Here is a 15,216-nt window from a genome sequence, read left to right on the forward strand (position 1 = left end):
CCAAGCCAGCTGAGTGCTCCCTGATTTGCGGAGAAATGGAAAGATGGAGATAATGGCTTTGTGAGAAATGGAATGGCCTAAGAACACAGATAAGTTTCCTCCCTTCATCTTTGGAGGGGCTGGAGGCTGGGGGAGCCTCTGCTGCCTGTTTGGGAATGGAAGGATTGAGGGCCCAGAACACAGAGGCTGCACCCAGTGGGGGAGGAAGGGGGATGCTTTATCAACTTAGCAGTTTCCGCACCCCCCCCCCCACCTCCCCCTCCCTGGGGATATGCTGTGATTTCTCTCCGAGCCTGGCTGATGCCACGGCCGCTTGGTCTATAGGGCTTAAGGGCGCAGGGGACAGGACCGTCTTTTTGACCCTGATGAATGGTAGGCCTCCGTGGTGCCATTTTCAGGATTTGCAGCCCGAGGCTTCCCGGGCAAGGAGAAAGTAGAATTTATCGGGGCGGTTGAGCCCATACTCCAAGGAGGACGTTTACCATGTCTTTGCAATCCTCTCTGATTTATCCCAGTGGGCAGGCACCTGGCAGGGTCTCCGTGTTGGCACTGGGAATTTCTGCTGCACTCCTCACTGTCAGGGAATCACTCTTTTGGAGATTAAGAGCTGTGGATTTATTTTGAAAACTTTTTTTCTTTTTAAGTGCAGAGAGATTAGAAAGCCTTCTGGGCGTAAACCCGGGCCCCCGGTGGGATTGCTGGAGGGCAGGAGGCCTCATCAAGGCAAAGGGTGAAGCCTCTTAATTACGGGCGGACCTCAGCTCTGCTTTTCATCTCACATTAATCAGACCCCAGCAAGGCCAGTAAATAGAGAGGGGCCTGGGGACTGGGAACCAGCTCGGAGATCCGTGGGCAGATGAGGGGGAAGGCCTGCCAGACAGGATGATAACCTTGGTATTTGCCCCTCTGGGTGCAAACTTGGCTTTTTGTTTTGTTTTATTCACGAAAAAAAAAAAAAAAAAGAGAGAGATAGAGAAGCGTGTGTATTTATGTGTGTGTGTGTGTTCTATAAATAGAAGATAGAAATCTCTCTTTCTATACCCACATGCTGGGAGGGATGTGAGGCGTTTGCTTTATCAGTTCCAGTTCGGGGGCTGCTTCTGCTGCTTCCCGAGTCTGAAAGCGCCTTTTCATGAGGCGCTCGGAATACGTCAGTCCCAAGTTGCAGCTTGAGCTATTGAGGAGGCTTCAATGCCCGCCTTGTGCTGGTCCCTGGAGCAGATGTACCCCCGCGCTGGTGGGGTGGCCCAGGCGGGAGGCTTTGAATCACTCTCAGGATGTCACCGTGCTCCCTGTATCCACTGCCAACAGATTGATGTCTCCGCGGTGCAGTGTTAACGCAGTGTGGAATGTCCCGTGCAGTATATGACCTGCCATTGGGACAGATCTTTGGTGGCCTCTGTCAGGCCAGACACAAGCAATGTGCCCTGAGGCTTGGGCTGGCCAAAAGGCTGGGTGATGCGCTTAGCTGAAGAGTCAATAATGGGCTGACGAGGGGTATTGAGCCCTCTCCACGTGCAGGCAGGTGCTCTGGGTGCTGAGGACGACATGCACGCGCCAGACCCCAGCCTCTGTCCTCATGATGGGTGTCCTAAAAGTGTGCTATCAAGGGAGGGAAAACGATGCGCAGGTTCTAAGGCCCAGAGGGAAGAGTTGCGGCCACATCTGGATGGCTTAAATAGAAAAAGAGCAATTTCCAAAGCTACTAATAACTGATCAGCAGTGTAGGACGGGGGCAAGTGCGAGGCAACTGTGTGTCCCTCTCCCACTCGGTGCCTATGACAGGCATTACTAATCGATCATGGCACGCTTTCCCACTCCACCCCCGTTTCTCAGTGTTGCATTCCAAGCAGCCACTACCGATCGATGCCCAGTGTTGTACAAGTGGAAACCTCCCAGGACCCACAGACTAGCGCCTAGCCACCGCCACCCCCGCCACCACTGCAAATTTATTGGGGACGAAGGGCTCCCTGGAAGAGACTGGGATGGACAGAGAGCAGGTTCCAGGTACGTGGACCAGGCTTCCGTGTCCAAGATTTCGGCACAGTCAGGAGGACTAGGCAGGTGGTGGAAGCGAAGCAGGTGGGGGAGGATTTTTGCACAGATGGACTGTGAGGTCATAGCAACTGATCCCGGGGCAGAGGCCATCTGTTTGTCTGTCTGGCCTCTGCCCTAGTTTTATGCATCTTGGCTGATGTGAGCAGCTGGTGTCTGGCCAGAGATTCAGGCTGGACTCTAGGGGCGCCTGCGATGGCAGAACCCTGGGCAGGAGGCGCAGGCCTCCCGAGGACGCTGCCGTCTCTAAGGTCTGCCCAGCCTGCAGGGCTGACCCAGACTGGAACATAAGCCTGGCTGGGAGGAGGGGTCCTTTGCTACGATGTCAGTGTCTCTTAGGTTACCCAGTGGCAGGTCCCCTTAACACCACGTGCCAGGCACAGGGGGCCCTCAAGTGTTAGAATAAACAAATGAATACCAACTCTAAGGATGCAGGCTGATAGGAGCAGGGCTTCCTTCACACTTGCCCTTGATGGAGGGGAGCAGAGTTTTCCAAATGGACCTCTGAGGACCTCTGCTCCTAGCGCATTGACTAGAAGGGGTTGTAGGGAAAACACTGGATCAAACAAAGTAAAAGCAGGTCTCTTTACTTGGGGTCTTCTCAGGGCCTGAGATACACTGGGAGAGTTAAGATGCGGGCATAAGCGTGCAGCATTTCCTGAACTAACTCACTCGTGGAAAGCTCTGGGAGATTTCTATCAGTGGCTCGTGGGACTAGTGTTCCACAGAACCCTGGTTTGGGAAACACCTCCCAAAGCTGCCCCCATGGCCCCCACGGCTCCGCAACGTCATCTCTCTGCTGCCTCCAGCGCCATGGAACATTCCTGCCTCCCTGTGCACTTGCTAATGCTGTGCCTGCCGCCGAAATGCCCTCTCTTCCCCGCCCTCTCTCCGTGTTCTGTCCATCTTTTTTTTTCAACGTTTTTTATTTATTTTTGGGACAGAGAGAGACAGAGCATGAACGGGGGAGGGGCAGAGAGAGAGAGAGACACAGAATCGGAAACAGGCTCCAGGCTCCGAGCCGTCAGCCCAGAGCCTGACGCGGGGCTCGAACTCACGGACCGCGAGATCGTGACCTGGCTGAAGTCGGACGCTTAACCGACGGCGCCACCCAGGCGCCCCCGTGTTCTGTCCATCTTAAGTCCGGCCGCTCCACAGAGTCCCCCACGGGCCCCCCAGGGGGACTTCACCGCTTGCCTCTTTAGCTCCTCAAAGAGATGGCAGCTGACGCGTGCTATTTCTTTGTGTCCACGGTGTAGCCCAGGTCCAGCCGGTGGTGTTCCAGGAGGGCGCGGATGACCAGTTCAGGCGGGGGGCAGGTGTGCAGACTCATCTCCCAGCCACCTTCTCTCCCCTGCAGCCTCCTACCTGGCTCACTGGGTGCGAAGCAGCCAGACCCCACAGTCAGGGAGGAAATTTCTCCATCGCTGGGACCTCAACTCTCTTCCTCTGCTCCTTAATATGCAGGGAGCATGGACAAGAGGGAAGGGAACCAGCTGATCTATTTACATGTTCCCTTGCCCCCAAGTGAAACCAGGGGCATTTTCTTATTTAATTATTAATGCCCTAAATCAGATGGTGCCCGATACGTTAACCTCTGTCACTCCGAATGGAGTCGGCCTAATAACCACTGCGGCAGCATTGATTTTCCCTCAGTCATCTTGTGAGCACATGTCTTTGGGATCCAGCCTCTTGAGAGAGAGAGCCCCGGGAAGCCCCGTTAACGTGCATGGCGAGGGGTTTGCCCGCATGTGGGGGTGGTTCCCTTCTGGCTTCTCTTCACTCTGCCTCAAGTGAAGTGTCTGAGATGAGTAGAAAGCTTCTTCTTCGTCTTTTTTTTTTTTTTAAATACTTCTCAGAGAGAGAGAGAGAGAGAGAGAGAGGGACAGAGCAGGAGTAGGGGAGGGGCAGAGAGAGAGGGAGATAAAAAATCCGAAGCAGGCTCCAGGCTCTGAGCTGTCAGTACAGAGCCCGATGCGGGGCTCAAACCCACAAACCGCTAGATCATGACCTGAGCCGAGGTCGGCCGCCCAATCAACTGAGCCACCCAGGTGCCCCTCGAAATACTTCTTCTAAAACCAGTTACCAAGAGGAACTGACTGGTCTGACCTAGGACTCGACCCCACCTTTGAGGCGTTATGCGACACATGAAGAACACAGGCTGGAAAAGCTGTCCACGTGAGATGGGACTTGGTAAGCGCTGGGCCGCATGGCCCGGACTCTAAGCTCTGTGAGTGTAGCGTGCCTGGCACCCAGTAGGTGCCCAGGCCCTGAAGGGGAGGAGGGGCTGGGGCCTGAGCTGGACCTCGAGTTGACAGTACTTGCACGTGTAAAGTTGACAATGTCGGGGCATTGAGGACAAGGGGGCCAGTGTGAATGAAGAAAAGAGCGGGAGAGACCAGTGTGGCCCAGGGCGGGAAGTGTGGGTGATAAGGTTGCATCTTGTAGATTGGGCCGGGTTCTGGGAGAAAGCGTGAGGGTGAGGGAACCTGAGGGGAGCCTTCCACGCTCAGGCTGGCTGTCCTTGGCCATCCTTCTCAGCTCCCTTCCCACACTTCCACAGAGGCAGACTTGGCCTCAGATGGGGGACCACGTGGATGCTGGTGGCAGGGCTGTTCAAGGGTTGGATGCGAATCCTCCCTGCTCTGCTGGCCTTCACGCCACAACACGGACAGAGGAGAGAGGCTGCCGAGCTGCCTGGGTCCTTGCCTCCTCTTCCTGGGTGCTTATTCAAACACCCGCCCCCCCCCCACCCCCTCCTCTATGCCCCAATATCCGGTGGGAGACAGCTAAACTGCCCTGCCCAGATCGGACTCAGGGAGGAGGTTTTCAGGAACATTTGGAAAGATGTCCCAAATTCTAGCAACGATCCAGCTCCCTCCATCCTCCACTCCTCTCCTGTCACCATGGATCCAAAGGGGCCAGAGGAACACTCTCTTCTAATCCAGGTGACTTTATCCTTTGATGTTCTAAGCTTCCTAAGTTTGAAGATGCGGTCGGGAGGTCCACTCAGGAGATCGCTGTAGATTACAGGAGTGACCAAATTAATGAGACAGGGCTGTGGAGAGAACCAGAACGAGGCATTCTCGGCCACTGGCATCCTGACTCTGTGCCTTTGGGAGCACCGTGTCGCTTCCATTGTTCCTTGATTTAATTTATCTGATGGCTGATCAGCCCCCCTCGCCCTGGAAGAGGATTCTTCTCCTACACGAGTCTCCCTAAAACATGATGCCACGTCCGGGCAGACTCTTTCCGGGATCGACTGTGATTCCTCTTCTCAGAGGGGAACGGGCTGAAACGCCCTGCGGCCTCAGTGCTGCGTGGGCTCCAGGCTGTGCCCAGCTCTCTGTGGAGAGGCCCCTTGGGGCCCCAAGGACATAGGGGGGGAGTGTGAGTGGGGAGGGGAGAAGAGTGGCTGTGGCCTGCGTACTCCTGGACTTTGCAAATTGAGCGGGAACACCAGAATTGCTTTTCTCTTTCCTAACTGATTTCCAAAATACGTGTAGCCAGATTGTTTTCAGATCTCAAACAGAAAAGCCTCATTAATCATTAATTTGGACCCCCACAGTTGTACAGAACTTGTGACAATTTGTTTATCTTTGAAGGAGCTGCTAAGAAGGAGTTTAGTGAGGAAATTACTGGGGATGGGGAGGAGAGCATTTAACCTTTCACGAAGAAAGACAGGAGCTCTCTTTAGCTTCCCTCCGGGTACAGATGGGGGTGTGTGTGACATCCCTGTCACTCTTGTCTGTCCCTGAGTAGGGTGAGTACTTCCTCATCGGTGAGCTCAGGGCCAATGGACTGGATCCTCAACCATTTCAAGCCTGGGGACCCCTTTCCAACGTCAAAATATTTTCTATACCATCCCCGCCCCCAGTTATTAGCAACTGCGTTTTTTAGTGTGTCAGACGGAGAAGAGAAGCTACTCTGAATTCAGTGAAGCTTTTAAGCAAATCACGATAGCATCTGTGTACACATGAAAAATAGTGCTATCTTTCTGAGCCACAGTGTTCATTCATTTTAGAGCTGATGTTTGAGCACATATGAATTCCAGCTCCCTGGGGTGAGTTTCCCTCCCCCTTTGCCCCCAACCTCCCCACCCCCGCCCCCAGAGGTGGGAGCCCTGGACAGTTCTCTAAGGCTGTAGGGTCGTGGGGTCCTGGAGCCAGGGCAGGAAGGAGCCTGGGGGGTTGACATCTGTGTAGGTACACTTGACACCTGCCACAGGCTGTCACTTCAGGGGCCTGGATCAAACTCTATGAGCTGCTTCCTCAAAGCCCCTCACCAGGCCTTCGTCCCTCGGTGCGAGTGATGTGTGCATCAGTGTGGGAGTCAGAGACTGATACCCCATAGCAGCAAGAGAAGCAAGGTCCAGCCTTCTGGGTGGTCTGGAAGGATTTTCCCAGCTCAGCTTCCCAGCTCTGGCCACAGCAGACACCTTTCTTCTCTTTCCTTTTTGCAGGAAGGAGTAGGGAGAGAATTGGATGCTCCAAGCATACCAGAGATGAGGGAGAACGGGCAGAGGGAGGACATTGCGTTTAAAGATCAGGGGTTCTTTGTCCGAGGATGGGCTCAGGGGCCTGAGGACACCCCGGTAGCGCAGCCAAATGTTGTGCATGTGGGCATTTTTCTGGGGAGAAGTTCTTGAACTTTCCGGCGATTCTCAAAGGAGTTCCACGAGCCAAAAAAACTTTCAGAAGCTCTGGCCTGGAATTTCAACTTTTCCCTGACTCAGGCTTCCCACTCCCCGGTTACTCAGAGCTGGTGAAGTGTTGCTGTGTAGTCAAAGCCCGCGAGTGTGAAATATCAAATGCTCATTACATGACGTTGGGGGGAAACTTAGTCTGCTTAGCAAGTCTATTTTGTTGTTTCGTGTGAGAAGTCTCCGTGCCAAACAGATGCCCGGGAAAACGGTCTGATTAATGACGCTGCTTCCTTTGTCCCCTCCCCCAACCCCCCACAGGGCCCGGGATGGCACTCTCGGTGACAGGGCTCACTGTCTTCTCTCTCCTGCAAACTGCCCTCTCCCTGAACCCCGAGGACCCCAACGTGTGCAGCCACTGGGAGAGGTAAGATGTGGATCTCAGATGTCCAGGCACTCCCCGAGGGCCTCACCCTGGGCTTGGCACTGTTGGGACAAAAGCGGAGTCGGGAGGTACAGAAGCTGCCCACCGTGGGCCTGTGGTCCAGCTGGGGACACAGCACAGACGCTGGAAGACAGGACAAAGCAGTATGGATTCTGTCTGGGACTCGGGGCTGTGGGAGGGGGTTGACTTAGTGATGCAGTGTGATAGATGACAATGAACTCCGGTCCCTCCCCGCACTGGCCCTCCCTGACCATTTTCCAGAGGCCCAGCGGGGCTCAGTGCCCGTCCGCAGGCAGGTGGGGTGCGGTGAGTGACCGCAATCCGGATGTGCTATTCTCCGATGCTGAGATGCCGTTGCTGCTGCTTCCCACCTGGTGTGGGCAGGAGGGGACCAGGGGAAGAGGGGCCCGGGGCCTCTGCAGAAGAGCCGGCCGCATCCTGGCTGCAGCACTGGGTCCGTGGGGAATGGGCCAGGGCCCTGCAGACAGCCCGACTTTGAAGTACAAGGTTAAAGTATTGATTTTGGTGAGCAGAAAGATAGTGACCGGAGACCCAATCAGGAAAAACCGAATTAAACCCTGGAATTGATTGGCCGCGCTGACCAGGACGACTCTGCCACTTAGATGTTAATAAATCAAATGAATAAAATTAAGATGAGGGCCTGGTGGGGGAGGCAGATGGTAGAGGACAGGCGAGTGGGGCTGGCCGTGCTCCGTGCTTGCGAGGGTGAATGTCCCGGCCCCGCGACAGGGAAAGGCACCGCCCGCCCAGGCCACCCCAAGCCCTGGAGGGATGAGGGTCTGGGGGCGCAGAGGGAGTGCCCCTACGCCAGTATGAGCATGTGCGGCAGTGACTGGGCGCTCCGTGGGGGTCCCCACAGAGTCCGCTGGAGCAAACCGACACCGGTTAGGTGCAGTGGGGAGAACACAAGGTCTGCAACGAGAGGACCTTGGTTCACTCCAGTCTGTCACCCGGCAGCTGTAGGACTTTGGGGCAGTGTCTGAACCAGCCTGAGGCTGCTTCCCCACTGTCACGTGGGGAGAATAATTACCCTGGCCTCACAGGCACGTTGGAGGATCGGGGTACCGGTGTCACGAATGGGCTTTCGCGACCGCAAAAGTCGATTGTTGTCTTTTCTTGGTGACGCCTCTGGCTTTGCAGGAACCGGTTCTCACAGACTTTAAAGCACATCGGGCTCAGCGGAGGCAGGCGTGGAAAACGGAGTGTTCTGGGTCCTGGCCCCGGAGACTCTGATTCTACAGGTCTGGGGTAGAGCCTAGGGATATGCATTTTTCATAAGCTTTCCACATGGCTCTGAGGTGACTCGGGCTTCTTGCCCTTCTGGTCTTGGTGAATTTAAACCTTTCTTTCCCAGAGGGTGAGAGAGCTGTCAGGTGAAGTTGCACACTAGCCTCCCTGGTTGACGGATCCCAGCCTCGACAGCCCCCTACTATCCACCTGATCCGAGGCTGAGATATAGTTGCTTCCTGAGGATCGCTGTGCTATGTCCCCACCTCCAGGATACCTCCTCCCGTCCGCCCTTCGCTGCCTTCCCCAGCTCCTCTAACTGGGCCCTCTCCTCCAGGGAGCCTTCCCTGATGGCAGGGCCCATCCTCACTTCCCTCTTCTGAGTCCCAACTGTGGATCTGTTCAAACTGAAACCAAATTCTCTAATTTCCTAACCGCCCTCACCCCCCGCCCTCCCCGCAACATTAATAAACTGGGAATAGGAAAACACTCTGAACTGAGCTTGCACTGAGCTGGCATTTCAGGCTGATTGGGCTGTCAGCAGAGGTGATCATTTGATGGGAGGACAAGGACAGACCCTATGGCTAAAGTGAGGTCTGGGGGCCCCTGGTGCTTCTCCAACCCTTAAGGGGGAGGAGGCCTCGCAGACAGTGCCCCCTGACACCGGGTGCCTTCTTCTTCTTGGCTTGCCCACCTGAGCTCCACTGCCTACTACATATGGACAGATTTAGTCTGCATCATTCCGGAAACGTGCCCTGGTCCCCAGAGACCGCGTAGGGAGACTTTCTCAGCTGGATTAGCGCTTCTGGCAGGCTCCTTGTTAATTATGCCCCTCCACCATTAAACCCAGCGCAAAGACCTCCCCTGGCTGGTAAAGCCCAGTTCTACAAGATTAATCTGGTCCCTCATTAGCATATTGGCAAGCGAGCGTGTTAAACCGCCCAGCCACGAAACCAGGGGCACACTCTTCGCCCCGGAGACTTGGAATTGATTCAAGGTCTCACTGCCAGACTCACTCGGCCCAGGGGACCCCCTGCAGAGCTGGGACCGCTCCCCCCATGATACTCTCCTCACCCGTCTGTCGGGCTGATGCCTCTTCTCGGAGCACCCACTGTCTGTGTCGGAACGGGAAGGGGTGCCTGAGTCCCTGAGTGCGTAGCAAAGGTGGGGAGCCCATTCTTCGTGTGGTCTGGCTCCTCCTCTCCCCGCCACAGCCGGGGAGGAAATACCTCAATGTGTAGCACAGGAGGTGAACCATTGCAGTCGTATAGCAATGGTGGCCAGCGTCTATTGGACGCTTACGGTGCACCCATTAAAAATTTTACGTGTGTTATCTTGCGCTGACAATTTTACTTGTTATCTTACTTTACCTTCCCACCACCCTGAGAGATGGACACTCTTGTTGCCTTTCTTAGTCCTCACAGTAACTGCGCGAAGCCCTTGGCAGTATTTGCCATGGATTTACAGGTGAGGAAACGGAGCCTTCCGTGAGTTACATAACATGTCTGAGGACTTGCGGCTAACGAGTGACAGGGTTCGAAGGTGACCCGGAGCCCACGCACGCTTATCCAGTCACTCTTCTGCCCTAAGTGAGGTAGTCAGTAGCCCTGTGGGAGCATAGGATCGTGGAATTTCAGAGTTGGAAGGGGCCCGTGGGAGGTCAGGGGTAGGTGCCGAGCTGCCTCCGTGTCCCCGAGCCTGCAGATGAAAAAGGGTTTGGCCCATGTCTGCGCAGATGTGTGCCTCTGTCTCCGATTGCTGCTTGCTGGCTGATAGAGGCTCAGCAGGGACCCTCATATCCTCAGTGCTTCAAAGAGCCAGAGAATTTCCCAGCACCCCGAGTCCCTGGGCCTTGCTGACTGCTCCTGGCCCCGCTTTCTGAATTTTAGATCTTTGACCTTTCGGGCATCAGAGAGCCTGCTGTGGACCCACTCGGGGAGCTGGCCTGCTCAGCCCCCTTGCAAGCAAACCAAGAGCTTCCTCAGGCAAAGCAGACGGGCTTTTATAGCCTGGATCTAGCCATCTGGCCCAGGTCAGTGAGCCGTCTGGGGGGAAGCGGTGAGGAATACCAACCTACATAAAAATGAATTCCTGAAGTCTCAGCTGGGGCCCTCTCCCAGCCTGCACAGCAAGCATGAATCTTCCCTTCAGCATCCCGGCTCGACCGCCTTTTCATACAACTCCCGGCAGGGGCGGGCAGGTAGAAAGACATATGGGTCAGGCTGAGATCCGCCCCCCTCTGTGACTTCTACCCACTGTTCGGGTTTACAGCCAGCAGGCAGGATAACGAGGTGCTCCTTGGATTAGGGGATCTGGGGCATGTCCTTGATGCTCCCCCAGCTATCCCGGAGACAAAAGAGAGCGGAAGGTAAGTGACCTTGGGGAGGTCACTTGGTCTCTGTGATGTTCATTGTCCCTGTTTGTAAAATAAGGCTACTAGCAGTGCCACCTGTCTTAGAAGATTGTGAGGATTAAAATGAGCTCAAACACTTAACACAGGGCCTTTAATGAGTATTCGCAGTTATCGGTACCAGCTGTGTGGCCCGGGCAACCGGCCTCTCCCTGAGCCTTAGTCTTTTTCAGCTGTGAAATGGGACCACTTTGCTCTAAGGGTCGGCTTCCCTGTAGACGCGCTGAAAACCATAGAGATCCACACAAAGTATGTTGAAACTTGTTGGCTCTGCCTTCCAGAGCCACGTAGAATAAACCTAAACTCTGCTTCGTTCATTCTCTGATAAATGAACTGGAATTTCAGAAAATGAACCGGGCCAAAGGGCAATAAGGGATGTGCCTTGGGTCCAGCCTGGGGTCGGGGAGGTTTGATTGCTGAGGGCATGCAGGGCAGGAGGAGGATAGCGGGGTGAGGGGAGGTTTGAGCGCCTGGACACGTGGCTGTGGGCCCGGCTCCCCTGGGGAAGGAGACCCCATACCAGCTCAGCCTCTCAGGTGCTGACCATAGCTTCTTCGTCCTCCCGCCTGACTTTCAGCTATGCGGTGACCGTCCAGGAGTCATATGCACACCCCTTCGACCAGATCTACTACACGCGGTGCACAGATATCCTCAGCTGGTTCAAGTGCACCAGGCACCGGTGAGTACCTCTCTCGGGGGGTGGGCTGGGGAGGGGGTGCTGAGCCCTCAGAGTGTGGCTTTGTGCCGGGTAGTAAGAGTCTCCTGTAGCAGCCGTAGTCAATGCACTGCCATCTGAGAGTCCCTGCTGAGGGCTTCTCTCTGGCCAGAGAAGCTTATGGGCAGGGTAGGGCAGAAGTGCTAGAGAATTCCTGCCCTTGGGGGCGTCTCTCACCCAACGAGAGGTGGTGGGGAGTCGGTGGATAAGTCCCCTGGTTCCCTCACTGGAGGGCAGAGGGGAAAACTTTGAGGCGTATTCTACACATATCCCAGCATACCCTGAATTGGCTGCCTCTTCCACCCTCTTTTTCCCTCTCCCCTCCCAGGGCTTCCTTACGTTACCTCCCAAATAAACTCCTTGTCCTTGAATCTTTGCCTCAGGGTCAGCTTCAAGGGGAAATACAACCTAAGACAGAAACCTCAGAGCAGGGGTAGCCCCATGCCAGGGCATCTGGTTTGGAGAACTGAGCTCAGGCTAGGACTTGGCACCCCCTCGGCACCTTGGCCAGGCTGCCCACGGGAGACACTCAGTCTAAATGACTGCACGGGGCTCCTGCTCCCTTGTCTGCAGCGCCCCCCGCAGGTCACGCCATTCTCTCATGTTGCTGGGGCAGAGAGGAGAGGAAGGAAGAGAACACGTTTTGTTGGATGACCCCGGGCAAGCTGCTTTATTTTGGGATTCCCAGTGTACTCATCGAACATACAGTGATCCTTGCCCTGCCTACTCACAGGGTCCAGTGAGGTCAGGGATGTGAAAATACTGGGAAAAATACAGGGGAAGATGGAAAAAAGCGAGCTGTTAGATCCGGCAAGGTGGCACTATTATCTGAGGGTAAGCGGGGGAATGAGGGGGACGCCATCCCTTAGGTTTCTTTCCTAGTTGCTCAGCATCTGTGTTGGTTTCAGATTCCTTTTGCTTCCTCCTCCTGGGCCTAGTCCCTCTTTGTGGTTTATGCCTAAATCACGGTGGGTAGCAGTGTGGCTGGGGAAATTTGCTCTACGCTGAAAAGCCAAAGTCCTGGTTTTCATGTCTGAGTGTAGGACACGATAGCTGCTTTTAAAACCCTTACTGGCTAATTCCAACATCTGGGCCACTTCAGGGTTGGTCTTCATGGGTTGTCTTTTCTTTAATATAGGTGATATTTTCTAGTTTCCTTTTTCTTGAGAGAGCGAGCGAGAGAGAGAGAGAGAGTGAGAGAGAGCGTGAGTGAGCATGTGTGAGCAGGGAAGGGGCAGAGGGAGAGAGAGAGAGAAAGAGAGAGACAGAGAGAGAGAGAGAATCTTAAGTAGGCTCCATGCCTAGCATGGAGCCCGACACAGGGCTCTATTTCACAACTGTAAGTTCACGACCTGAGCCAAAACCAAGAGTCGAGACACCTAACTGGCCGAGCCACCCCGGCACCCCTCCAGTTTCTTCTTATGTCTAGTCATTTTGAATTATATTCTGGGCATTATAAACAGCAGAGACTGTAGAGACTGAGTTCTGTTATGTTCCACCCGAGAGTATTGATTTGTTGTTGTTGTTGTTGTTGTTGTTGTTGTTGTTATTGTTTTGTTTTAGCTATCAGTTAACCTGGCTACAATCAATTTCCCGTTCAGTATTTTTAGTCTTAGCTGGACTGTGTGGGACCTGTCCTCCACACACATAATTCAGGGGCCAGGAGTTTGGACAGAGACTTTTGTAACAAATATGGGGCTTCCTCTTTGCTGTTCTTTTTTCTGAGCGGGGTTTCAATTTTCACTTTTCAAGTTGCTGGACTTGTCTTGTGGTGCTTCAAACCAGTAAGGCCGGGTGCCTTCTCTCTGAATTGTAGCCGTCCGGAGTCCTTGTTGACTGGGTCCTGAACTTGGGCTCACCTTGCCCAGTGTCATTTCCTTTTTCCCAAGTGTGTATTTCCCTCCAGTACCCACCTTTGTTCTCTCTCTAGCGCCTTCTGGTAGTTGTTTTTTTTATATTTCCCCCAGATTTCATAGTTGTTTGCAGGAAGGTTGGCCCCATAGGAGCTAGTCAGCCATTATTACATCCCCTTCCCCTCGCCCTTGACTGCGAAATGAGGAGGTGCAGCTGCACCATCAGTCTGCCTCAGTGCAGAATGGTTTCTTTAAAGGTAGCACCCTTCTCCCGACAGCCTGGGCCCTGGCCCCTTCCCTCTCCTGCTTCCCACCCCGGTGCTGGGAGCAAGCAAGGGTTTCCCAGACCAAAGCCATGGGAGACATCTCCGTCCCGGCAGGCTTTCACGGTGCCAAGACCACCCGCCCCCCCACCCGCCGCCACTGGAAGAGCTGAGGGATAAGCCTGTGTGGTATGGCGACCAGGTTGGATGAAATCTAAGCCAGCCCTACCTCGTTCTTTATCTGAGAGGCCTACACCACCCCTGAAATTGCCAGGAGCTGCCTTCCTGTGTCATGGAAGTAGCCTCACTGTGAGGCCGGCTTACTTCCCATTATGGGCTTTTGACAAAGTAGAATGCCCTTAGTTTACGACATTCCCAAATATCATAGATTTCCCCAGAAGCCCTGCACTGTCATTTGTCATAAAGCGAGGGCTTTAAGGACTGGGAGGGCTGGCCCAGCCTGTGCTGTGGGACTCCCTTCCTACGTTGGCCTAACCCTCCATGGAAAGCAGGCTGTAGGCGTCTCCCATGTCTGGTCCCTGATGCTCTGCCCACTGGGGAGGGGTCTGCAGGGAAGGCTCCCCTGGGGTGTTGGTGGGGGAAGTGAAGGGGCTCTGGCTTCAAGGCCCAAGGACTTGGGGTTGAGGCGTAGTCACATGTCATGACCTTGGGGAGTTACTTCCTCTCTCTGGCCTTTAATGGCCATTTCAGTCTCTTCCATTTTGACCCTGTGTGTGAGGAAGGGGCTTTGCCTGTCAGTACCCCATTTTGACTCCCTCTTAAGGACTCATTCCACCCACCATCCATTTACCTGGTCTTCCTCCTCACTCTGGCCTTCCTGTATGGCCAGCCAGCCGCCCTGTGGGAACTGGCACAGGACAATAAGGGAAACCTGGGGGCACTGAGATTAGACTGATTTGGGTTCGAATCTTGGCTCTGAAACTGATCCGTTGTGTGACCTTGAGCGAGTCATTAACTTCTCTGAATACCAGTTTTCTCATCCATAAAACAGAAGAGGGATACATAAGACAAGAATAAAAAACCCTAAAAAGGAAATAAAATAAAGGTGACATAGTAATGCTACCTGCCTCGGGCAGAGAATGGAATGAGATTTCGCCTATAAATCTCTGGCACAGGAGGAAGTGTCAACATCTGTGTCAGCAGAAGAACGGGAATGCAAGTCTCTGACTTCCAGTCCAGAGTTCCTGCTCCCTGGGCCTTAGTTTCTTCCTCTGCAGAGCCAGCGGTCAGTTCTGAGCCTCCCGAGGGACGAGGACATGTTATTTTGGGGTGACGGAGGTTAATCTGCTTCCTGGGACTGAGTCAGACTCAGGGGACCCTTTGCTGACCCCGTTTTGGTTCTCCAGGTGTGTGGACCAGTCCCTAGGAAGCTGTGAGCAGTCTGCTTGTTGGGGCAGACACTCTCGGGGCCCACACCTCCGGTCTAGGTCACCCTATGAGCTCCTCTGGGGGGTTTTAGGAGAGCCCTTCCACCCCCCGCCCCGGTCACCTTCCACAAGTACCCCAGAAAGTATCTTCCGAAACCCTGTTCAATATCACGCTGAAGAGACCTGGGAAAGTCAGC

General features: G+C 54.4%; 1 protein-coding gene across 13 annotated transcripts in view; it reads left to right on the plus strand.

The window, feature by feature from the left end:
- MEGF11 (multiple EGF like domains 11) overlaps positions 1 to 15,216 on the plus strand; it is a 358,279-nt gene that overhangs the window by 118,439 nt on the left and 224,624 nt on the right. For all 13 annotated transcript variants that reach the window (XR_009264051.1, XM_058737313.1, XM_058737317.1 and 10 more), the window contains exons 2-3: positions 7,019 to 7,124; positions 11,378 to 11,479. Coding sequence is in view for 12 of the 13 variants with exons in the window: in XM_058737313.1 (XP_058593296.1) it covers positions 7,027 to 7,124; positions 11,378 to 11,479 (200 nt within the window). In the remaining variant the exon portion in view is untranslated. The remainder of the gene's footprint in view (positions 1 to 7,018; positions 7,125 to 11,377; positions 11,480 to 15,216) is intronic.

The sequence above is a fragment of the Neofelis nebulosa genome, chromosome 7, assembly GCF_028018385.1.
Source record: "Neofelis nebulosa isolate mNeoNeb1 chromosome 7, mNeoNeb1.pri, whole genome shotgun sequence".
Classification (NCBI taxonomy): domain Eukaryota; kingdom Metazoa; phylum Chordata; class Mammalia; order Carnivora; family Felidae; genus Neofelis; species Neofelis nebulosa.